The following is a 24,541-nucleotide window of genomic DNA, read 5'->3' on the forward strand; positions in this document are numbered from 1 at the left end:
GATTTATATTAAGTACAAAAATTTCAAAATAATTTGAAAGTGGAGAATAATTATAATAAGTTGATAGAAGCAATCAAGAAAAATCACACAGAAGAGAACAGTAATATAAAAAAAAATGAATAATTTTGAAATATTAAAGTAAAACTGAGGATATTATAGTAATTATAATAATTTTTAAAATACTAATGTTCAATTTCCATCCCCTCCCCTCCAAATCCCCCTAATTTGGAGGAATGCAAAAAGTGTGTTTTGGAGGGGTTTTGCTCCCCTCCCCTCCCCTCCCAATCTCCCCAATTTGGAGGAACGCAAAATGTGTGTTTTGGAGGGGTTTTGCTCCCCTCCCCTCTCATCCCCTCATAAAATTTAAACCAAACACATTTAATTAGAAATATTCCCTCCCCTCCATCTACTCCGAACCAAACACACCATAAGTGTTAATAATTCACAATAGAATCTGATTTTGTGGGCAACATTATACACAATTAATAACTTCAATTCAATATTTTGGAAACAAAATAACTAAAATACTACAAATGACAAAACATTAATATGTATGCATTTGGCCAAAAACATACCAGAAATACTTTTTCCTATAATGTGAAAAAAATAAAATTAAAGAGGAAATAAGATAGATATGGACATGATTAAATGCCTTTACCAACTTAACTTATGATTTGCACAGTTTCTACTTTCTACTCTCTCTATCATCTGAATCTGAATTAGACAAAAATCAAAATGATCCTTATTAAGGCAATGTTGGTGTTCATCTTAGTTGTAAGATCATGTTCTTTGTGTGTTGGTGAAGTTGTAACATGTTCCAACATAGTGCCACTTAATCATCGTACAGACAACGTTTCTATAGTAGATTTTGGTGGTGTTGGTGATGGAAAAACCCTTAACACCAATGCGTTTAAAGATGCTGTTTACAAAATTAGCCAATTGGCACAAAGGGAAAGAGGGACTACCCTTTACATACCTCCGGGGGTATATTTGACAGAGTCGTTTAATCTGACTAGTCATATGACTCTTTATCTTGCTGCTGGTGCTGTTATCAAAGCCACACAGGTATTCACCATTTTTTCACCATTGTTAGAATAGAGAAATTAATCATGAAATGTATTATTATCGTTCTAATAGTAGTATTGATGGTTTTAAATTGCCATTACAACATAGTGCTTGCTGCGATAAGGATTGTTTAGGGTATAGTTCAGTCAAAAAACCGAATCGGATCAATCAAAAGCATAGTAAAAGATCATTCGAACCAAGCCGAATTGTTTTAATTTACTGAAAATTGAACCGAACCAAAATTATTGATGTGGTATACCAAACCATACCAATCCGTTAGAAGACAATTCTCTTTGATTTTTCTTTAAATAAAAATTTTAAACTTATTTTTAGCATTTTCCATTTTGAGCTTCTGTTTGGTTTATTCGCCATTTGACTCAGCTCTATAATTGTTTGTGCAAGGCAATATGGTTTGGTTCGGAGGTTTGTTTTATTTGCTATTTGGTTCGGACGTTCGGTTTTATAATTGTTTGTTTAATATGGTTTGGTTCAGAGGTTCGGTTCGGTTAGGTGATTTTTTTGAATAGTCCCAACTGCGATTTAAGATTCTGAAATTATCTGATGATGCGGTTCTTAATACAGCAAACGTGTATTTTAAATCATACTGTTGTCTGAAGCGGTTGGAGAAACTACTGCATCAGCAATACTGCGGCTGCAATTTTGGTTATGGACCCCAATTTAAAACCATGTTGTTAACTATGCTACATGTATCCACTGAAATATTTGGTTCCTTCTAATTTGTTGTATAATGTGTTAAAAAACAATAAAACTAGAACACAAACAATCTCTTGTTTCAACTTAAGAATTTGATTGGAGTAATCATGTGTTTAAAGAGCACTAGATTGTTGAATGGTGATACTACTACTCTTTAATCTTAATAGAAATCTAGGCTATTACCAGTTACCAGCATATTTGATTTCCTTTTGGAGGACTCTTTCTTCTTTTGAGTTCCTTTCCTCTTCTGATTCCTCAGAATTCTTCAAACTGGCCTTTAATTGCACCATTGCCATCTTACGGAAGAGGAAGAGAGCGACCTGGAGGAAGGTATATAAGCTTTATCCATGGAGATGGACTTCAAGATGTCGTAATCACAGGTCTGTATCTGATATTCAATACAAAATAACATGCATCTAGAATGTAACATGTTGAATATAATTCATAGCTAGTTTAATAATTTCATAGGTGAGAATGGGACAATTGATGGGCAAGGAGATGAATGGTGGAACATGTGGAGGAATAAAACTCTTCAATTTACCAGACCAGGTCTTGTTGAATTTGCAAATTCGAAAGATATTATTATTTCTAATGTCACCTTCAAGGATTCTCCCTTCTGGAACATACATCCAGTTTACTGCAGGTATATGTCAAATACATAGCCGTCTTACGGTTTTGGAGGCCATATGTAGATTAGCAAGGATTCAATCATGACAAAAAAATTAGAGGCCTTAGTTAAGCACGTCTTAATAGTGATAAAGATTTTATGAGGTCCGATCTAGATAGGGTTTAACTATGACAAATTTTGAGCCATGTGTAGTAGTCTGCTTTGCACGCCCTTAAAGACGGCTCTGATCAAATATAAGTGTGGTTATGTGACCAACAAGTAACTTTTTATCTGTTCTTTGCAGCAATGTTGTTGTTAGATTCGTCACAATTTTGGCTCCGCACGACTCTCCCAATACTGATGGCGTTGATCCAGGTTAGTAGTATTTTTCAAGTCATATGATTTATCGGATATGTTTCAGATACACCGTATTGTACCTGACACTTGAATCGTAAATGTGCATTATCATAGTCTGAATAATTCATTTATGTAGATTCAAGTTCAAATGTCTGCATAGAAGACTCATACGTATCAAGCGGAGACGATATTGTGGCAGTGAAGAGTGGATGGGACGAATATGGAATTTCTTACGGCCGTCCTAGCTCTAACATCACCATCCGACGTGTCAATGGATCGTCTGCGTTTGCCGGGATTGCTGTCGGCAGCGAAGCTTCAGGAGGAGTTGAGAATGTACTTGCTGAACACATCAACCTTTACAACATGGGAATTGGTATACACATTAAGACGAATATCGGAAGGGGAGGGTATATACGGAATATAACATTGACTAATATTTATATAAAGAATGCAAGAACAGGTATAAAGATTTCAGGTAGTGTTGGTGACCATCCTGATGATAAATATGACCATAATGCCCTCCCAATTGTAAAGGGTATTAGAGTTGAGAATGTATGGGGTGTGAAGGTTTTGCAAGCTGGTCTTATACAAGGAATTAGAAATTCTCCTTTTACTGATATTTGTTTATCGGATATCAACCTTCGTGGAACGAATGAAACTAAAAGTAGAACTCCGTCTTGGAAGTGTTCGGAGGTGTCTGGAGTTGCTCATCAGGTTAGTCCATGGCCTTGTTCCGAGCTGATCAGCCACCAGTCAGGTTCATGTGCCGATTACACTAATGCTCCTAGATATTGATGGAAATGATGAAGTTTTTTCTCTTGTTATTGAGAAAATTATCGTTAACCTCACGAACTATTGTTAGTTATTGTAATTGATTCTGTTGAACAAACATTAGGGCGACACAGCCTAATGGTTAACAAGCTTCGGTTAAAGACGAGCTTTGGTTAAAGACGGGTTGTTCAGGAGAATCCGAATTCGAGTACTTACTATTTTTGGTTAATTTTGAAAACTTGAAATTGCAAAATGATTAACTGGTATTAGTTAAGTTTCATTCCATGCCACTTATTTTTGTAATAATTGATTGTTCCTTATCAACATTTTAAGGGGGGAAGTACTTCATGGCCCATTCTTTTGGAATTGGAAAGAATACTTGGGATATTCTTCATATATATTCCATTAAAAGTAGGATACTGTTCCAATAAGTGTGAGTCATTTGGCAAGACATGTTGAGTTTGTGAGTAGGGCCATACATTTTAGAACCCTACAAAATTCCCATTTGGAGAAAAAGTTTAAGGTGACTAAGACTCTGATATAACAAGAAATGTTAAAATGTTTTTAGTGTTGTAACAAAAACATATTTACTTATTGTTGTTAATTCAGCTTAGTTGATAGTTGCAGATAAATGTGACTGTAAAGCTCAAGTTTGAACATGAGACATCTAATTTATTGTTTGAAATTTTGATCAATAAATTACTAGAATAATGTGATGAAACACAATGCATCTACTCCTTATACATACATGTGCATTCATGAATGGTCCATCTACATCTATTGATTTTCACCAAAAAAATAACTTAACTAATCTTGTGATGTATTGTGCCTAATTGCGTTGGTCATGTTTGGCACATATGATGCACAATCACATGGGAGTCCTAATGGTGATTTGGTGATGGAGAGTGAAATAAAGGAGTTAGGAATCCTAACAGCTAATAAATCTAACAATTATAAGCCTCTATCCATACACACAAAAAATGGTCCCAAATTTGGTTTACAATATTAATTAAAATATATTTTTTATCATATTTTAAATTAAAGATTTAATTTTTTTATCGGTAGGAAGGCTAAGCCCAAAACAACAAACAAAATTCAACCAATGCCACTAGAGTTACTTTGCACAACATTGAGCATAAAATTCGAACACTCTGAAAATTTCAGATGCTCTTTTTTATGAGACTTTAAACTGTGTTTAGCCAAGGCGTTTGCACACATATTGATTTTCCTATGAATTTTCGCAACTCTAACCCCCACAAAGGAAGCCATGATAGGCTTGATGTTGCGAATTAAATGCGTATTTCAATCCAATTATAGAGAGCTATTTTAAGACCTTCGAGAGCACCTCAAAGTTTAGTACACTATATTTACCAATATTCTTTGGAAAAACCACTCAACCAAACACTTTCACAGTTTTAAGCTAAACCTCCACATCCAGCATCGTTTGCTACAACCCGTCAATATTAATACAAATCCAATCTCTTTTAGGTCTAACCCACTTCATATCCATGTTGATAGATTCTCGGCTGATAGCCTTCTTCTGCACCACCATACTTTGATCCTTTGATTGTAACGCCTAATTGATTTCTTTATATCCTCAACCAATTTATATACAAAGATAATGTAAAAGAAATTGCACATACCTTTGATCAAATCACTCCATAATATTCCAGTATTTAAATAATATGCTTTCAAATATTTATTTATTATAGATTCATTAGATGCATGTGTAAAAATTAAATTTGCACATTTTTCAAAGTAAATTATTTTAATCAAAACCCAAATTATTTACTTATTCAAAATCAATTTTAATAAAAATGGAAAAAAAAAAAAAAGACCATGCAGATAACGACAAAGCACATTTTACGGGCACTTGTCCATCCAAACCAAAGAAGAAGAAAGAGGAAATGGTTCACTGCACTTACAAAATTGACGCACTCACTTATTCAACATGTTTTCAATCGTTGGATCAAAATCAAATTATCTAAACCTAAAGTTTGTAATTTTTCAATCGTTCGATCTTAATCTAACGATTCTAAATGTGTCAAATGCATTTATGTGAAAATATTTTGACTGCAAGTAATCTGAATTTCAATAACAATAAAGATTAGTTCCACTTTCCTCACTGACTCGCTCAGAAGAATCTGTGTCAGAAAATGAATAATCAAAAGCCAAAACTAACTAACAAACAAACAAAATTTTCCGTTTTACTTACCTCCACCGCACAACACAAATAAGCTGAAATTGAAAAACCGCTTTTCACTTTTTCACTTCTTCTTCTCAAACAAACCATTCTCCTCGCCATGACTATTGTAGCAGCTTCTTCTTCACTACCATTTTCCTCCGCCTCTGGTCAGTAACTTTTCTTCCTATTCTTTTACATTCTTCAATTTCATAAATCTTTCTCCATAAATCTTCATTCATGCACTGTCTTGTAGAATTTGCAAGTTAGGGTAATTATTCTTCAATGTTTTATTGGAATCATTACATGAAAATAGCTTATCATTCTTCTCAATTTGTCACAACTTAATTTCATAGTAAATGTGCGTATCACACATTGAGCTTTTCAAAGTCGCCATTAAAATCATCACCCAATCTTTCTACTCACAACCAACTGAGACAGTTCAATTTTGATCTGCGCAAAAATTTAAAGGAGGTGAATTTGTTTTGTTGTATAGTACAAGAATAGTGGTGCCAAATTTTAAAAAAGGCTTATATTATGTGTATAGGTTGTGATTGAGTCCTTAATTTTAGGATTAAATAAAGATTTTAGGAAATAAATCTTGAGGATGGGCACCTATGAAGCATGGATACTTCAAAATCGTCGCCGAATCGTAGCGAATCGCCGATACGCTCCAATACGTCTCCAATACTTATCAAAGGAGTATGGAATTTTATTATTTTGATACGTTCTGATATGGCGACAACCTATGTAGCACCGACACCTCTGCAAAAAGACGTGTTGGTGTCAAGCGCCTCCACCGACTCCTCTGCAAAAAGGTGTGTCGGTGCCAGAGCTTGCACAGACACTTGAGATTATGATTAATTTATTTATTTATTTTTCAAATGATTAATGATGTTGCCGTATCAATGTCGGAGTCATGTTTGAGGTGTCCGTGATTTATAGGCGGCGACACGCTGTCGACACATCTCCCATACGTCAATACGTCAGGGATTAGGCTAGTTTATCTCTGTTCTTGAAACTTTCCTCTTTAAATATTCTTCTAACAACTTTAATTACCTCTTAACTATCTTTTATAATGAGAATTAAATTTTCTTACTCCATGTAAACTTTAATTACCTCTTATCTTTCCTATATAATTTGTGATACACCAATTTAATATTCTTTAACTATTACTACTATTTTCTAAGATAGGTTTCTTTTTTTCATAATTTTTTTATCCATCCTCAAATTTTGCAAATTCAATTGTTATTATTGGAAATTGATTTAACCATTGTATAATTTGAAGTTTTATATACGTCTCTAAAATGTATCGTATCCTATATTTTTCAAAATAATGGATGTATCGGCATATCGTATCTGATACACATATCGTGTCAGTGGGCACTAAATTTTGATGGAAACTGGAAACTGGTTTTTTTTTATTACTACTCAAGTGTATAAGAATTGAATTGTTTTGTTTTGTTTTGCAGATTTTGCATTTTCTTTTGTACATGATCTTTTTTTTTTCTCCATATTTTAAACTCTTTCTCTTGAATGCTTTTTTCATATTTGTTCAATAATCTGTGTCTTGCAGAAGGGATATGTTACCCATTAACATATGGAGTAACTTGTAATTCTATCAAATACCCTATTGATGGGCGAAGGGTGCATGATCTTACCAACACAAGGTGCTTCAAAGAATAATCTTTATTTACTCTTATTCTTTATTAAGAAACTAGATTGATATGTTTGAAAACATGATCTCTTCTCTCTGGCTTATAGGGTTGTATGTGGGATCGTTTGATTTGTCATCTACTAAGAAATTAGAGATATGGAAATTAGAGAAAGATAATTATGATCTAGTTTAATCTGTCTACACATTGACCATCCATTCGATGTAGAAGCTTAATCTGTTAAGTCGAGTCCTTTTTTAATAATCCTAACACAGGCTTCCAATATACTGGGATTTTAATTTTGTTGCAATATTTGACTTTGGATTTAATTCATATACATTCACAACCGTAACACCTTTTAAAATGTTTGACATTTATTGAAATTACCTCTAAAGTCACGCTTATGAATTGTTGTCATGTTTTGATTGTATAAAACTTTTTACACGACACTGCACTGCAATTAAACTCTTTGACTTTTGGTCACAAAACTTTTATTGACTCGAATTCTTATACTTCTCATGAGTCTGCAATCAAACATTCCGCATAATATGTAGGTTGAAAGTTCATGAAACTTGTATCAGCATTTATTTATGCTTTATTGGAAATCATAAGTGGAGGGAAATGAGATGAAACTTGCTCTTATTTATAGAACTTGTAGACCACTAACCATCAATGGTTAACCAACTCCTAACTAACTATTTGATTTTTAGCTGATTGAACTGTCTAACAGATTGAACTAACATTCCTAACGCGATTTGTTCATTGACATTAGTTTTGTTTATCTTTAGATGCAAAAGTACATTTTTTGGATCACCGCGCTTCCTTTGGCTATCCACGGAGCATCATTTCCTTTCAAAGATTTGTGTTGCTGCAGACTATTCAGATTCTATATCTGATCCATACCATCCTCTTGAAAAACTGAAAGTTTCCAATGATGTTCCACCAGCTAGACTCTCTTCTGCTGAAATAGCTAGAACTACTATTGAGGTTTGTGCCTAAACCAGTCAGTTTGCAATATCTATGATTACAAACCTAATAACCATGAAATTATTTTTGTGTTTCCTGGACAAATTTAATTTAGGTCGTAATTAACTGTAAACTCTTATCAACATTCTCTCTTTTGTTGATATTAGGCTGCTAATGACGCTTTGCTAATATTTCCTGGAATGGTACACTCTGAACGGCATGAACAGATTTCATGGGCTGAATCTCAATTTGTTATTGATGTTGACGGAGGTTTGTTGTCTTGTTGATAGATCTATATTTTGTTTATGAGATATGAATTATCATTTACCTTAGCAAATTCATGATTCAGTGTCAACATGAGAATTTTAACCTAAGTTTTTTCTTTTGTTTTTTTCTCTAGAGATATATTTTAGAATATTTGATGACGAAAACCTTTTGGCAGATCGTGGGGCATATAATCCGGTGGTAAGAATTTTGCGGCCTTTGCCCCATGGTTTTGGCTAGCTTTGCTTCAGAATTTTTTCCCTGGCCTGATAATAGTTGCTTTAAATAATGCATATTGCATATTCATATTTTTTCTCTATAAATTGAAAATTGGTGCAAGTTGCAAACAGAAAATATTTTAAGCACCTCCAAATTCTCGTGATGCTTCTTAAAATTTGAGTTTGGGTTTAACTCAACTCCAAAAGCTAGCTCACTGCTGAGGGTTTCCCCTCACTTACAACTCTGATATCAAATGAAGAACTCTCAACACTGCTGGATGTGTGGGATTTATAAAATTACACATCTCCGAGTTGCCCAGCACTCTGATATCATCTTAGAATTTGGGTTTGGATGTAACTCAACCCCGAAATCTATAGCTCATATGGTGAGGTTTTATAACCATTGTTCAGGCGGCATTACTATCCAATTTGAGACTCTCACCAATCCTTTCATTTTAGACTGGTGTAATATGTACTCTCCCTCTTAAGTTTAAAACATTTAGTCATAATTATAGGCCTCAGTCATAAAAGAGATACTAAATATCAAATTATAGTTATTTATATTAATTATTTAAAAACTATGTACTGTCTTTGTGCAATGGCTAGCTAAAAAAAATTGTAGTTAAGAGGTACATTCAAGTGCTCACCTCATGGTATTTATTTGTTCTGTCCTTGTGTTTCACATTTATGAAATTTATTCAAGGTTTGTGTTTCTTCAGAATGCTTTATTTGGAATGGACATCCCAATGTATGATAATACAAGGATAGTTAGTGAATATGACATTTTCTACGGTGGCATCACTGATCCATTCCTGATTGATGATAATTTCATTGAGGTTTGCAGCTTCAAACGCTTAATTTTTACTCTCTCCGTTCCTTTTTAAATGTCGTTTTAGAAGATTTTTTTTGTTCCTATTTAAGTGTCGTTTTATAATTTAATGTTATAATTTGTCATTTATACCCTTATTTTCTCAATAACTCCACCTCAAATTTTTCAATTAATTATTGAAAAAAAAGAATATATGATTGAATTTATTTGGAATGAGAAAAATAAATAAGGGTATAATAGGAAAATTAACTCTAATAATCCATTATCTTGGTTGAAGAGCTTTTTGCTAAAACGACACTTAAAAAGGAACGGAGGGAGTAGAATTTAGTGATGCTTTGTTCTATTATATACAATAAGAAATTCAAACCTCTAACACATTCTTATGTAACCAGGTTCCGGATTTTGAAGAGTTTAATGCTCTAGAGAATCCAATTTACTTTTCGAAGTGCTTGGAAAAGGTTCCTCCACCTCTTATGACAAGAACTAATAACCAATAGTTTCAAGTGTTTTAATTGAGAATGATTTTACAAATCAATAAGCTATGGAAAAAATAATATTGCTTCAAATGAATTTTCTTCTAGGCTATCAACAGGGAATGTGAAAAGAGAATGAGTCATCCTTCGAATGGTGTTTCCATTCTAGGGAACCTTGTACCTGCTTACGCTGATGAAGAGTTTTACAAAAGACTTATAATTAACACTTCAGATGGTCATGGATACATGTCAGATTTGGAAGGTATCTGATTTCGTCAAGATTGACATCTAGGATTTAAAGATTTTATCGCATACGGACACTGTTTAGTTGACAAAAGTTGTTTTGTTACTTATTCTTGATGCTACTTTTTGACTTAAAGAAATGTAGATGCATTGGTAAACTTCCTTTTAACGCTTTTTCTATTTAATCTTTGGCTGGTGTAGGTTTTTTCCCAAATCGTGTTAATGATGAAAGAGAGACCAATTTTAAGTTCTATAAGTTGGAGATCGAGAAAATCATGCTAAACTGTGTGTATGGATCTCAGGCATGTATCTCAAAACTCCCTATATGTGTTGAATGGTATTTTTTATAATAAATTGAAGCATTATTTAGAAACCAGTAAAGTTATACTGATCTTGAGCTATTCTGAGTTCCAAGTTATGCATGTTCTACCTTTCCCGAAAATTGCAGTCTGAAATTAGCTTACTAAAGTTTGAAGATGCTGAACCTGATATTTTTGCACACACTTCTTGGGGACTTCTCAAACTTTTCAACGGAAAATATCATGATGCTCTTCAAGCTTTTTGCAAAAAGAAAGGTCTTGATGCTGAGGTAATCCCAAATTTAGATATTTGAATCTTCAAGTTTTTCTTGTGTGGTTAGTGTATTTTGCTTCAAAACTAATATACTATGCATAGAGGATGAAACATACAATGCTCAAGATACTTGCTAACTTAGATACCTTTTTTATTTTCACTATACGCGTATCTTTGGGTGTTAGTGTGTTTAACATTTATAGGAGATTCAAGCTGATTAATGTACTATCATGAATGGCTTCCAGGAAGCACACTTGATTGGGCTTGATAGCCTAGGTGTGGATGTTAGAGTTTTCTCAGGGAAAGAAGTAAAAACTCATCGTTTTTCATTCAAAGTCCAGGTAAGCATCTTGAATTAATGAAAGTACATTATTTTAGGTTGTGACCACATGATATAGCATATTAAAAAAAATCATTTAGAATAAATTAAATTATATTCGCATAATAGCCCTGAGAAGCAGTTTTTGCAAGTTCAAACTCAAATTTTTTGCATTTGCAGGCCAAGTCAGAAGATATGGCTGTAAAGCAGATTGAGAAACTTTTGTATACCCCATCTCGGCGAAAAAAGAATATGCAGCAGTCACGGCGGGGTATCAAAAAACAAACATGAATTGAGTATACCCATACAACTTTTTTTTATACTCGAAAGTTTTGGCAAAGGGGGTGTAAGGGCATTACTACTCCATTAAAGAAGAACAAAGGCCCAGAGAATTAAACTTGAGCTTCGCTAGGGTTGTGGCGGTTACCTTTTTTCCTACATTACTTTCTCATAGATCTCACATGTCAAATTGTAAACTTTTTGTTTTTGCTTACAAGAATAAATGGTGAAAGTGTTAATAGATAGAACTGTTTTAATGTCTTTACCATAGTCCTGATTATCATGGCCTGAGAAAATTTTCTACTTAGGTTGTAAATGTTTTAGTGTTATTTTATGAATAATCCATCATGATAAGAGAAGCATTTTGACAAATTCTGTTGCGTTAGTACAAATGGAGCAAGGATGTAAGATTTCTATGGCACCTCATTTCTAAAAAGTATGGATACTATAAGACACCTACTAGGAGTCAAAGATTGGTTAGCAAAATTAATAAAATAATAAAAGTACATTTAAAGTGATATTTCTTTAAGTGGTAACCATGTGACTTATCAAAAAGAAAAATCTTTATCCTTAAAAAAGAAAAAGAGTAGTTGTCTTTAGTCAGCACAAATTTAATATATTGAATTATTCAGAGTAATGAGGTAGCTCAATTGTGATATCTACTACTTGAGTTAAATACACTTGAATTATCAATAAATTAATTTTTTTTGAAAAAATATATTAAATTATTTTATTTTGATCAAATGTCAAATTAAAAAATTTAATTTGTATGTAATTGATATAGAAAATACAAAAGATGAATCTTAAACCTAATTTTAACTCAATAAAAATAGATGGAATACATATAATAAAGAGAGAATGATATAAAAATAAGATTTGGTCAACCATAATTAATCTTTTACTTGTTTATAGAATAAATGATAATAATTATTAGAAATTCACACACATTCGTAAGTATCAATGCTCGAATTTTAGTGATGACGTTCAATTTAGTAAATTTGAGCTAGAATTTATAGACAATAATTAATTTCTTAAAACATAAATAACCAATAAATCATTATTACTTAAAAATAGGAAGAAAAAAAAATGGACATGATTTGATAAATATCAATTGTAAGAACAATAAAATCTTTATCAGAATCAACTATAAAAATAATAATCTCACACTTTCTTTATCAAAAACAAAATCATACTTTAAGCTTAAATTTTTAAAACTTTTAAAAGTTAAAAAAATATTACATAATCATATATATCTTCAAAAAAATTTAAAGATGGACAAATTCATATATATGCATATCTGATTGCAAGTTGGTCTCTTATTTGTCTACAAAATCAGAAATAAATAAATAAATAAATAATATAAAAATTATTAGAAATTACTATTAGAGAGCCAAAAACACAGAATTGAGAAACTAAATGCATTTAGATCTAAAATTTAATGTTAGTTACTATATTTTGTAGAGAATAAAATTATATTCACAGTAAAAGTGTTACTCTTTTATTACTGTGGTTTTGATTTATCAACTCTTCAACTTTATCTCTCTCTTTTGTATTTTATTCTGCAGAAGAAGAAGAACAAGGAAGTGGTGGTTACAGTGGGACATATTTAAGGTACACAAATTCATTAAAAATCCACAAATTTATAGTCTTTTTCTCCTTGTCTTTTCTTTGCCGTCAGCGTTGATTTTTCTCTTCAAATTTCAGATAAATAGTTACTATCTGATATGATGCCGGAGAAGGAGCAATTGGCCCTTGATTCAGAGATGAAGAGGTACAGAAATGGTGAAACCTGGGAATTTGAGGATGACATTGATGATACATCTGTTTCTGTCTCGGATGGTGTTTTGTTGGGGTTGGACGGTGGAACAACATCTACTATCTGCATTTGTATGCAAATGGTTTATTTTTCTCATTCTCAGCTTCAGTCTCTTCCTATTCTTTCAAGGGCTGTGGCTGGTTGCTCTAATCATAATAGTGTTGGAGGTTGTTATTGATTCTCTGTTATAGATTGTGTGTTTGACTTTATTTTTTTTTGGGATCAATTTCATGTTTTTGTTTGTTATTGTATAGCTATACTTGTTTGGGGTTTGAGCATTTTCATTGATTTGGTTGATTACATTGATAAATACCTAGTTTGGTATAGTGTTGACTTTCTCCAATTCCTCTTTTTTATGGATAGTGGGTGGGGATAATTCAATGTTGTCAAATCCGGTTTTTTAAGAATGAGTTAGGCCAAATTCCAATATGGTTTCAGAACCTAGAACATATCGATTGGACCATGGGCCACTCACCGGTAATATCCACGCACCAAGCCCAAAAGTTATAGGCGTAGACTGGTTAGATATAGAGCCTGAAAAGAGTTTATGTAGAGTGACACCCCTCACCTTTAAGCCGGTTTTTAAATCGGCGAACAGGTGAGGATTGCCCCTACTTATAAGCACAAGTACATGTTTGTGTCATATATTGTTCAATATGAGACAACATACTATTTGGACAGCATACTATTTGACAAAGCTCTGTACTACATAGTTTATCACGAGCACTTTAGCATAGCATAATATGAACAACCTGCTAATTTCTGCAATTTGCGTTTGTTAGACAATACTAGGAGAATTTTGAGGATGTTGAGCTTAGGCAATTTGATGGGGGGAAACATTTTGTTTTTTACTGGTGAAATTGATTCCAACACTTTATTGACTTAAGGTGTTAGAAATTCATCTTTTACGAGTAACTGCAACGTTACCGCTCGTTTTTAAAGTAAAATATGTGTATGATTAAACTGGAGATCGCATTTCAAGGATAGTCATAATGTTAGTTACTACCATCATTCACTTTTTCTACAGAAATTGCTGCAAGGGAAACACTAGAGCAAGTTATGGCAGATGCGCTTTCAAAGTGTGGTTCAAAACGATCTTCGGTACGAGCTGTTTGTTTGGCTGTATCTGGTGTTAACCATCCAACAGATCAACAGAGGATTCTCAGTTGGCTTAGGTTGCTCTATATTACCGTATCTTTCTTCTTCTTTTTGGATACGAAAAGTATTTTTTTTCCTGCTAATATTACTCTAAGGAATTAAAACATTAGTTATCTTAATATTGTTTCTTTGCTACCTTAACAGGGATATATTTCCAAGTAATGTGAGGTTATATGTTCAGAATGATGCTGTTGCTGCACTTGCAAGTGGAACAATGGGTAAACTTCGTGGATGCGTATTAATTGCTGGCACCGGAACTATTGCATATGGATTTACTGAAGATGGAAAAGAAGCAAGGGCTGCTGGTGCAGGACCTGTCTTAGGTGACTGGGGCAGGTTATCTTTTGCAACTATTTTTTTGCCTTGCCTCATCTCTCCCCTCTCTTTCTCTCTATTTCTTTGCATTCCCTTCACATTTTTTTGTTGAGATTTTTGCTTTTACATTTTTTTGTTGAGATTTTTGCTTTTATATTTGCAGCGGATATGGTATATCTGCACAGGCGTTAACTGCGGTAATAAGAGCGCACGATGGTCGTGGTCCTAGTACAATGCTGACAACTAGTATTTTACAAGCGCTTGGTCTTTCTTCTGCAGAAGAATTGATTGGGTATATTTTCATTGTTCATGCAACATATAGCTGTGAAGTAAATTCTTAATAACTAGTAGCATTTTGAAATCTTTCAATTTAAAGCCATTTTGTATAATCCTTTGTTTGTCAGAATCTTTTGTTTGTCTCATTCAAAATCAGGTGGACCTACGCAGATCCGTCATGGGCCCGCATTGCAGCGCTTGTTCCGGTTGTAGTATCCTGTGCAGAGGCCGGTGATGAGGTTGCAAATAAGATCTTGCTAGAATCTGCGCAAGAGCTTGCTTCAAGTGTTAAAGCTGTTGTAGGGAGACTTGGATTGTGCGGTCAAGGTTAAATTTTATTTTAATCGAACATATTTTAACACTCATATCATCAAGGCTTCACAGACTTTGTCAAACTTTCAATATGTGAAGAAGCTTTCTGTTATGAATACTTGCATAACCTATAAGATGATGATTCATGTATCTGTGACTGATATTCGATAATTTTGGCAGATGGAAACGATGCTTTTCCCCTTGTCATGGTTGGCGGTGTTCTTGAAGCAAATACAAGATGGGATGTAGGGAAAGAAGTAATGAAATGCATTTCCAAATACTTTCCTGGGGTGCTTCCTATTAGACCTAAGGTCAGCATATATTGTCATTTTCGAACATCATTTTAAGGATCAATTTGGCACAAAGTCGCAGATCATTTAAGTAGTTTATTCTATCAAGAATCTTGATCATGGAATCAAATTTTAACACTGGTTTATTGCAAACAGGTTGAGCCTGCTGTCGGGGCAGCATGGTTAGCTTGGAACTTTTTCATGAAAGAATATAACAAGGAATTATGCAGCAGTTAACAATTTGATGGAGTGGAGTAAAAGATAACAAAATTGAAAGATAAGAAAGGAAGTGAAGAATCCAATTCTTGACTGTAAAGTGAAATTGATATGTCATACAGTTTATGTACATCAAAAGTTCAGATTTTATTGGTAAATGGCACATTGGTAGGAATCAGTTCCTCCTTCTTCTTGTTAAGTGAGGCACAGTTTCCACAATTGTTTTTCTTTTGAACTTATGATCATACTTATGCTTGTGTAAATAGTTACTATCAAATGGTGTAATCATAAGAGAGTTGTGTCACCCGCGAACTGATTGCGCCCTCTGATACTCCTTTCTAAAAGATTCAAAGGTCCTTCGCGAACCTTTTCATCTTCTTCTTTGTAGAGATTCCTCTTGTCGTGAAATTGGTTTCTAATTGAGGAGATTTTCCCTAGTTTCGAATATTTTTTTGTTCCTTATTGGTTGTCCATTTCGAAGCATTATTTACGTTAAGTGGACTTTTTAGACCCAATTCTCATTAGTGCTCTAGTTGATTTTGTGGAGTGTCTCAAGAAAACTCAAGATTTCATCTTTTTTTTTGTGTCTCAAATGAGTTGTTTCGGTGAAACGAGAGGCTTTTGGGCGAGAATGTTTCAGAATAGGTATTTGAGGTGAAACATGAGGTGTTTGGAAGAGATGTGGAAGGCGTCTAGCAGTAACGCAGAGTGTTTTGTCTCAGAATGTATCTCATACTAAGGTTTTTCAATCATTTATGTTGCAAGAGTTTTTTAGGGAGAGAAACTTAGAGAGAGATTGTTAAGGATTTATAACTCTTAGAAGATGAGAGATTGAGCTACAAATTGGATAAAAATTATGGGATGTTCATATTGAACTTAGGTACCTCACTTTTAATATCTTGTTGAAGACTCTTGATTGGCAGTCTTAAATGGTATAGGATATAAACAATACTATTTCCCTCTTAGATTGAATTGGGTAAAGAATTTTTTATATATTCTTATCTTTTATTTTGTTCTGGTTTTGTTTATATATTATTTGGTAGATTGTTACTGCTCCAATCACTTTAGTATTGATTTTCATATTTTTTATCACACCCTCTTGTTTCTTGGTGTATTTGAATCCTTTCATTTGGAAACTAGCGTCCATTATATGACAAAGGGTCTAAGTTTACAAATGATCACGATTCTGAATGGGATATCGGGTGAAAGTGAAGATGCAAGAAATTTTGTATCAACAAGTGTTCAAAAACATTGAAAGTTAAAACTTTGATGTTGTTAACTCTAACACAAGTGAAGATGATGAGATGGTGGTGGATAAGGTCAAGAGTGTCATTATTTTGTGCCTTAGATGGTGATACCATGAAAAAAAAATGTGGGTCAAGCTATGTATGATCAAGTCCTTAACTCATAGCTTATGACTACAACAGTATTTCTACACATCTGAGATGATGAATAACAAATTGATTGTGAAGCAATTGACAGAATTTCAAAGAATTCTTGAGGACTAGTAAAATATTAAGTGAAACTTGCAGTAAAATATTAAAAGTTCAATGATTGAGCAGTAAAATTTTCCTTCAAGATGGTTAACAAATTACACCTGAAGCATCCCTCCATTTGTCTTCAAATTATTTTTTTTTTGTTTTCTTTTGTGATGCTTGCATTTTAAATATCTTATCTACAATTACTTCGGTTAAAGTCAATATTCTCCATGCTTATAACATTTTGTCAATATAAAAAAAAATGTTTAAATAAAATACAATAGCATGGAGGATAAAATGTAAAATCTATGTTCGGTAGTTTATTTTATCAGAACCCAAGAAATAATCAAGGGTGAGCGGGCAAAAAACAAATTAATAATAGGTAAATTTTACATAATAGATGAGAGTTCTCTTCCACAAAACTATAATAAAAAATAGAACAGTAAAACACCCTAAAGCTTTCTAAGAAATTTTATATGCCTATTTCTTGAATAACCACTTCAGAAAGGTTGCATCATCAAAGCTTTACCTCTAAAGCCCTCCTTTCTTTTTCTTTTTGCTGAAGCTGAACGAAAATATGACCCATAGAACTTGTATTTCTATGATATAACACCTCCCAATCCATAGTGATACGAATAAGATTAACCTACATGCATATAAACTTTAGAGGAAATGAAAATGCTAAAAACTTTACAACTAAAACCATCAAGAAATGAGGATGGTGATATTATGATATATCATGAAGTTAAAATGTTTCCCTATCATTTCAATCCCTGCCACGGCGATCACCAAACGCGCTAGGTTTACCCGACCCAAAATTTCCAAAACCACTGGAGCGATCTGAACCACCAAAACCGCCAAAACCACCTTGCCGGCTAGAGTTAAATCCACCGGATGATCCACCAGATCTACTACCTGAATCACCTGAACCAAAGGAGCCGAAACGACCAGAGCTTGATCCGCCATATCCACCGGATGAATTGCCAGAAAACCCCCCTCCAGATGGTCTTGAACCAGAAAACCTATCACTTGAATTACCATAGCCCCCAGAACGGCTACCACGGCTAAAACCTCCACCACCAAATTGGCCACTTGAACTTCCACCAAATGAACCAAATCGCCCACCACCCATGCTACCAAATGCAGACACTGATCCACTATCAACGGCAATCTTTGGTAACTGTTAAACATGAATATTGGAAGAAAAAAAGAGTGATCATTATTACAAGTTCAGACAGATGAAAAAAATAAATTAATCATTACAAACTAATTGGCATCAGAAGAGGGAAAGCAACAGTCCACAGCATAAATAAAATAACGATATCAGTTACACAGATATACAAGGACCCTGTTACAGTGTTATCACTTTCTTTTTACAGTTATGTATAGGAAATACATTGTTTTCAGTAATTCCTGAGCAAAACATGAAGAGACGAGCTAGCTACACAGCCTCTAACACCTCTCTCTTTATTGGTTGAAGTTATAATAATTTCAACCAATACGAATGAATGAGTTAAAGAGTGAGTAGCTAGCAGTTTAAAACTTTACAAACAGAATATAATATGAAAACATGGAGGAACTTTATAACTAAGGAGACTTGAAGAGTGCCAGACAAAACTTAGATTTAGTATCTATAGTTTGTCAGTACTGTTTCACAGGTTCAGATGCCACAGGGAGCAACAGGCAGGTTGGGAGATAAGGCAGGATGATATGCTACCTTTTTACTGTAGCCTAATTTATACAATCAGAAAACTAGTAACAAACAAGGTACAGCTTCAATTAATAAAGATTCACAGGTGGAAATGAATAGGATACAAGGAGAGTGAGTACCTCTTGAAATCTACAGCCTACATCGCGCTCAATAGTCCTAAGAGTCCTGGATTGATCTTCAGAATATATGAGAATAGCCGTTCCTTTCTTACCAGCACGACCAGTTCTTCCAGATCGGTGAACAAATATCTCTGAATTATTGGGAAGCTCGTAATGAATTACCTATAGGAGGGAAAAAGGCTTAAACTTTACAAACGTACAGAAAATAAAATAATAAGAAAATAACAGTTGTATTTCTTTGAAGCACATAGTATTTGCTTATGATGGGACATATTACACAAAAAATATCCAGTTACTTGCCCTGAACTTCCAAATAATTATCCAGTTCACACAATAAGACAACATGCATACATAACAAGACTAATCGGAATTTTCCCTGAACTTCAAATAACTATTAATAAACAACAGAAACAACCTATGCCCTACCCTACAAAATGAAATCAGCTGCATATATTAAATGACTCCCTTAACATTCTATCATCAATCATGTTTAGTGACAGACCATTCATATCCAAACATTTCTCTTAATAGTTTGGACTCATTTTTCTTGGTCTCCCCTATCTATGATTACAAGACTATCCCCTAGTCAGTGTATGCTCCTTATCAATGTTTATATAATCCCTATCCATGCATATATGTATCACCCAAGACAGGACTACTGTTTTTCTGCAATAGGGTTAATATATGGAGTAAAATATATTATATTGCTTAACAATTTCAATAGGGAATGAAGGTAAAATAGAACTTACAAGATCAACATTAGGTATATCAAGCCCACGTGAAGCAACATCAGTTGCCACTAAAACATTAAAATGACCATTTCTGAATCCAGCAAGAGTTCTTTCTCTCTGGGCTTGTGATATATCTCCATGCAATGGCTCACATGGAATACTTTTTGACATACCATGTGATATTCGATCAGCATCACGTTTTGTTTGAGTGAAAACAATACACTTTCCTCCCTTTGCATGTTCCTACAATATGAATTTTTTTTAAGAGAAAATGAAATTAAATAAAATAAGGTTCTTTAACTAGATATTTGCATTAAACATCGTTATATGCTGTAGCAAAATTAAGATCATTAATAGAACCGGCACAAATCAAAGAATGATAGTATCAGCAGGCATACTTTTATTAGAGGAACAATAATTCCTGCTTTGACGTATGCATCAGATGCAACTGACAAGAGTGAAATTCCATCTGCCAGCTTCTGATCGGAATCTCCAACCTATGTATAAATAAAAGTCCACAAGTAAATAACAAACGTACCAAAATGACAAACTGTGTTGATCTCAAACAATATGACTACCTATGCTTCTAATTGACCATAAACATGTTTTATAGCTTCCTAAACGCATACATAAAACCTACATATTACTGATGAAGAATGAAAACAACTTCCCTGAAACCCAATTTTTTGGTGTATGATAAACACACTTACACACTCATTTATCATAGTTTATGTATAATAATAAACTTATTGCTCAAAAGTGACAGCATCCATTGTGATTCATTTTCCTTACTACTACTACTACACTTAATAGGTTAATTTTTATTTATTAGTCATGGTTGGTGACTATTCAAGTAAACTAGACATTAGACAAAAATTCAACAATGCATATCCTCAACCCCTAAAGGAAAACTTACAAGATCAATGGTTATTGGATCTTTTAGGTAATTCCGTGTTAACTGCTTTATCCAAGTAGGCATAGTTGCAGAAAACATAAGAGTCTGCCTCTTTGCAGGCAACCTCTCCAAGATCTTCTCCACATCTTCCTGAAATCCCACTTGAAGCATCTGATCAGCTTCATCAAGAATAACAAACTGAACTTCCTTCAAATTCAGAGCACCTCTATTAAGAAGATCAATAATTCTCCCCGGTGTCCCAACCGCTATATCAACACCATAATCAAGCTGCCTCATTTGCTGAGAGATCGGTGTACCCCCATAAACACAGATAGTATCCAAATTAGGCGCCGCCTCATAGAATTCCTTCTCAACCTGCTTCGCAAGTTCCCTAGTCGGAGCCAAAACCAAAGCTAAAGGATCCCTTCCTCGCCTGTCATAACAACCACAAAAAAAGATAAACTTTCACAGTTAAAGACATTGATTATACCAAGTATAACTTCAATTCGAAATTTCAAACACAAAAGACAGTACAATAATTAAATAACAAACCCATGTTTAGCATTAAACTGAATGATCTTATCAATGATGGGAATCCCAAAAGCAAGAGTTTTTCCAGTTCCTGTTCTAGCACGACCGATCATATCACGACCTTGCATAGCAGGCTCCAAGACAGCCCTCTACAAAATTCAACAAAATTAATAAATAAAGTTAACAACATCTTAACTCCTAAATTAACTGATTTATTAATTATTAATCAAATATCAAACGATTAATTCCAAAACCCTATGAACCAAACCTGAATGGGAAAAAGCTTAGTGATTCCTTTCTTTTCCAGAGCAGAAACAATATCCTGAGAAATCCCCAGCTTCGCGATCTCGAGACCATCCTCACCGTTCGCTTTCGCTGGTTCCTCAAATGGAAAAGCTTCAGCAGCGTAACCAGCGCGGGAAGCCGAAGAGGCACGAAATAGCAAGGGTTGTGATTTAGAGTGGAAGGATTTGGGTGTGAGAGCAGAGAGTTGTCGGAGCTCGGCGGAGGCGGTGGAGGAAAGGAGAGCCTCGGCGGCGGGGATGGCGCGTCGGGAGAGTGATGAAGAAGCTCTTCGGAGAATAGCGGTAATCATGGTGATGGCGGAAAATGAAAAACCCTAACACTGTGAGTACAATCGTGGGTTTAGGGTTTTGTGAGAAATGAAAATGGTTTCATTTAACAAAGAAGAAGATATTTCGGGGATGGTAATCGTGTGTATGCGAGGCTTCGTTAGGATACCATGCGCCCTCACATGTTGTATTAATGTATTGTCTTCGGCAGCAAGTACCGTATGATTTTTATTTTTTTGTTGTTAGATATAAAAAACCTATTTTTATAAATTAAAATTAAACCGGCTCAAAAAGAATTTATTTTACTTTTTTTCTTTCACAAATTTTGAAGCTTTAAGATCTATTATTTGATATAGTGTTGATTCAACACGTTAATTTGGAGTTGATTTCTTTTAGTTGATGAGGCTTGACACTACTTTTTGGTAGATACCATTATTAGAGATGTTTGATAGAAATAATCAAAAAATTTGCTCAACGTCATTTGATATTAGGTATTGTCTTGACGATAAATAGGCTTTGACATCTTGCTCTTACAAGCAAAATCATCTTGATCATCTTTAATCATAACTACGTATGATTAGGTGTTGTTCTTATGAGAAATAGGCTTTGACATTTTGATATATCCGAGAGAATCATCTTGATCATTTTTTACCATAACTACACATGAAGACTTCACATCATAGTGTTATTGTCATCAAAACCATTGAGATCCTCTGATTGCTGCAGATATCGTACTTGTAAGCACATATATCCACATTCTCCCTTTTTTATGATGACAACACATCTCTAAAAAAATGTGAAAAAATAGAAAAACAAAGATAAAGGTTAGGCTCTTTTTAGTAAGACATATTTTCGAGCTTATAACTTACGTCTTGAGTCTTATAAGCTCATATGATAATTTAGACCTGTTTAGTAACGGTCTTTTTATCCCGAGTTTATAGCTTATTTTATTAGCTTATAGCTTATTTTCTAGGCGTTATTTCAAATAGCGTTTTAGCTTATGTCTTATAGCTTATTATTTTTTTCTTTCTTTTTTATCCATATTATTTTAATTAAAATCTATTTTTAACCCTTATAATTTATTTTAATTTAAAAAAAATAATTATATATTAAATATATTTTATGTCATTTTACATTTATAAGTTAATTGAAACGCTAATTTTACCAAACATTTCAATTAGCTTATAAGCTATCCGTCTCAACCATCTACTATAAGCTATAAGTCATCCGTCATCAGCCATCAGTCATAAGCTATAAGCTCTCAACTAGCTTATCAGTCAACCAGTATTTTTACCAAACAGACCCTTGGGGTGGTTAAACTCCCCCTGATTAATATTGAGAGAATACTTTACTCCCTCTTTAATATCATCAAAAATGAGGGAAAGAGATAAATAAATAAAGAGAAAAATCCAAGCACATAGATCATGAATTTCTAATAAGGAAAAAGGAAAATAACATATTAATTGTTAATTCAAAGTACAACAAAGTAGAAAATTATGGTAAATGAACACGCTGAAAGCAATAAATAAACACGACACAAGACTTCTACTTATAGTTATTTTCATCATTATTGGCTATTTTATTTTCCAACGCATGCTTCTTGATGAGTGCATTGTCTTTGGTTAACTCTTTAACAGTTTGACCAATCCCTTAGGAGATTGCTTAAAGGTTCGCACATTTTTCTTTGGATAATGATCTTTGATTGCCATTGCTAACATCGCCTTCTATTGGAAATTTCTCTAAGTTCACATCATCAATTCGAACCTTGATCAGACTTAGTGATTTTTCACCAATCTGCCCCAGAGCTGAACTTGAGGTTTCACAACTTAAAAAGATTCTAGATTTAACTAGGATCTTAGTGATCAAACTTCTGCAGAATAACCCTATTGAATTGCTCCTTTGTCTCATGAACATGGTTACAAAACATGAAACCTAATGAAACCATTGAAGAAAAAACATGGTTCCAAAAGAATAAACTATTTTCTCAACAATAATGAAAAAAAATTTGCACAAAGCTGTTTCTGAAAAAATCGGTAAAAAAATATTAATAAAATCACAAAAATATTCGTAAAATTTCAAAAGAAACTAAAATAAAAATAAGACATGCAAAAAAATAAAATTCACCTTAAGATTTTTTATTTCTCTGTTTCGTTTCACCTCTTAAGATTGATAGATCTGAAGGTAAAATATTGGTAGATCTCTTAAAAAATGGTAGATCTGAAGGTAAAAAACTTAGTATCTTGTGAAAGATCTGCAAAAATCAAAACAAATATGATCATGTTGTGAAAAACGATACCAATAACAAAGTATAATAGGGAATTAGGGAACAGAAGAAGAACACAATAATTGGTTATAACTGTTATTCTTTCACTTTCTCTTAAAACAAGATTACAAGTTTACAAGATTAACAAATAACCTCTCTCACCCTAAATTAGGATTTGCAGCTTAGCAATGATGAGAGACTAGTATGCTATTTATAATAAAACCTAACATACTAACTAATGGGCTTTTTCAGCAAGGCCCATTACACAAGCCAACTTAATAAACAAGCTAACTTAACAAATTAGGGTTTAAGCACTAAAACCTAATTTAACATGCTAACAACC

At 33.5% G+C, this 24,541-nt stretch overlaps 4 protein-coding genes across 5 annotated transcripts; 3 read left to right on the plus strand and 1 right to left on the minus strand.

The window, feature by feature from the left end:
- Positions 1 to 649: 649 nt before the first annotated feature.
- On the plus strand, positions 650 to 3,901 carry LOC131615893 (probable polygalacturonase). The gene is made up of 5 exons (XM_058887073.1): positions 650 to 1,065; positions 2,039 to 2,159; positions 2,248 to 2,422; positions 2,691 to 2,761; positions 2,880 to 3,901. The coding sequence occupies exons 1-5, from the start codon at positions 736 to 738 to the stop codon at positions 3,536 to 3,538; spliced, it is 1,356 nt and encodes a 451-aa protein (XP_058743056.1). The 5' UTR covers positions 650 to 735; the 3' UTR covers positions 3,539 to 3,901.
- Positions 3,902 to 5,632: 1,731 nt separating this feature from the next.
- LOC131615895 (uncharacterized protein At3g49140) lies at positions 5,633 to 11,887 on the plus strand. The gene is made up of 12 exons (XM_058887074.1): positions 5,633 to 5,866; positions 7,273 to 7,366; positions 8,140 to 8,338; positions 8,485 to 8,587; positions 8,718 to 8,782; positions 9,519 to 9,635; positions 10,021 to 10,086; positions 10,210 to 10,363; positions 10,546 to 10,646; positions 10,793 to 10,933; positions 11,163 to 11,258; positions 11,417 to 11,887. Exons 1-12 carry the CDS (start codon positions 5,818 to 5,820, stop codon positions 11,525 to 11,527), a joined length of 1,296 nt encoding a protein of 431 aa, XP_058743057.1. The 5' UTR covers positions 5,633 to 5,817; the 3' UTR covers positions 11,528 to 11,887.
- Positions 11,888 to 12,980: 1,093 nt separating this feature from the next.
- Positions 12,981 to 16,276, plus strand: LOC131615897 (uncharacterized). Of its 2 annotated transcripts, XM_058887076.1 has the most exons (8): positions 12,981 to 13,126; positions 13,220 to 13,498; positions 14,359 to 14,506; positions 14,634 to 14,825; positions 14,968 to 15,096; positions 15,238 to 15,407; positions 15,573 to 15,703; positions 15,839 to 16,276. In XM_058887076.1, exons 2-8 carry the CDS (start codon positions 13,240 to 13,242, stop codon positions 15,917 to 15,919), a joined length of 1,110 nt encoding a protein of 369 aa, XP_058743059.1. In that variant the 5' UTR covers positions 12,981 to 13,126; positions 13,220 to 13,239; the 3' UTR covers positions 15,920 to 16,276. The 2 variants fall into 2 exon arrangements, with proteins under 2 accessions (XP_058743059.1, XP_058743060.1); XM_058887077.1 differs by lacking the exon at positions 12,981 to 13,126 and having other exon boundaries at positions 13,149 to 13,498.
- Positions 16,277 to 17,664: 1,388 nt separating this feature from the next.
- On the minus strand, positions 17,665 to 22,053 carry LOC131615896 (DEAD-box ATP-dependent RNA helicase 53, mitochondrial-like). The gene is made up of 7 exons (XM_058887075.1): positions 21,632 to 22,053; positions 21,385 to 21,512; positions 20,854 to 21,265; positions 20,336 to 20,434; positions 19,956 to 20,180; positions 19,207 to 19,368; positions 17,665 to 18,556 (listed from the first exon to the last, which is right to left on the minus strand). Exons 1-7 carry the CDS (start codon positions 21,956 to 21,958, stop codon positions 18,143 to 18,145), a joined length of 1,767 nt encoding a protein of 588 aa, XP_058743058.1. The 5' UTR covers positions 21,959 to 22,053; the 3' UTR covers positions 17,665 to 18,142.
- Positions 22,054 to 24,541: the final 2,488 nt, after the last annotated feature.

The sequence above is a fragment of the Vicia villosa genome, linkage group LG7 (genome assembly GCF_029867415.1).
Source record: "Vicia villosa cultivar HV-30 ecotype Madison, WI linkage group LG7, Vvil1.0, whole genome shotgun sequence".
NCBI classification, from domain to species: Eukaryota; Viridiplantae; Streptophyta; class Magnoliopsida; order Fabales; family Fabaceae; genus Vicia; species Vicia villosa.

Excerpts from the sequence above, each read along its gene's own strand:
- LOC131615893 (XM_058887073.1), top strand. The coding sequence starts at position 736 with ATGATCCTTATTAAGGCAATGTTGGTGTTCATCTTAGTTGTAAGATCA. Across the intron at positions 2,423-2,690 it reads ATACATCCAGTTTACTGCAG|CAATGTTGTTGTTAGATTCG; the intron begins GTATATGTCAAA and ends TGTTCTTTGCAG. Across the intron at positions 2,762-2,879 it reads TACTGATGGCGTTGATCCAG|ATTCAAGTTCAAATGTCTGC; the intron begins GTTAGTAGTATT and ends TCATTTATGTAG.
- LOC131615895 (XM_058887074.1), top strand. The coding sequence starts at position 5,818 with ATGACTATTGTAGCAGCTTCTTCTTCACTACCATTTTCCTCCGCCTCT. Across the intron at positions 8,339-8,484 it reads TAGCTAGAACTACTATTGAG|GCTGCTAATGACGCTTTGCT; the intron begins GTTTGTGCCTAA and ends TGTTGATATTAG. Across the intron at positions 10,087-10,209 it reads TTTCGAAGTGCTTGGAAAAG|GCTATCAACAGGGAATGTGA; the intron begins GTTCCTCCACCT and ends ATTTTCTTCTAG.
- LOC131615897 (XM_058887076.1), top strand. The coding sequence starts at position 13,240 with ATGATGCCGGAGAAGGAGCAATTGGCCCTTGATTCAGAGATGAAGAGG. Across the intron at positions 14,826-14,967 it reads GTCTTAGGTGACTGGGGCAG|CGGATATGGTATATCTGCAC; the intron begins GTTATCTTTTGC and ends TTATATTTGCAG. Across the intron at positions 15,704-15,838 it reads TGCTTCCTATTAGACCTAAG|GTTGAGCCTGCTGTCGGGGC; the intron begins GTCAGCATATAT and ends TATTGCAAACAG.
- LOC131615896 (XM_058887075.1), bottom strand. The coding sequence starts at position 21,958 with ATGATTACCGCTATTCTCCGAAGAGCTTCTTCATCACTCTCCCGACGC. Across the intron at positions 21,513-21,631 it reads CTAAGCTTTTTCCCATTCAG|AGGGCTGTCTTGGAGCCTGC; the intron begins GTTTGGTTCATA and ends TGAATTTTGTAG. Across the intron at positions 18,557-19,206 it reads TAGGCTGTAGATTTCAAGAG|TTACCAAAGATTGCCGTTGA; the intron begins GTACTCACTCTC and ends CATGTTTAACAG.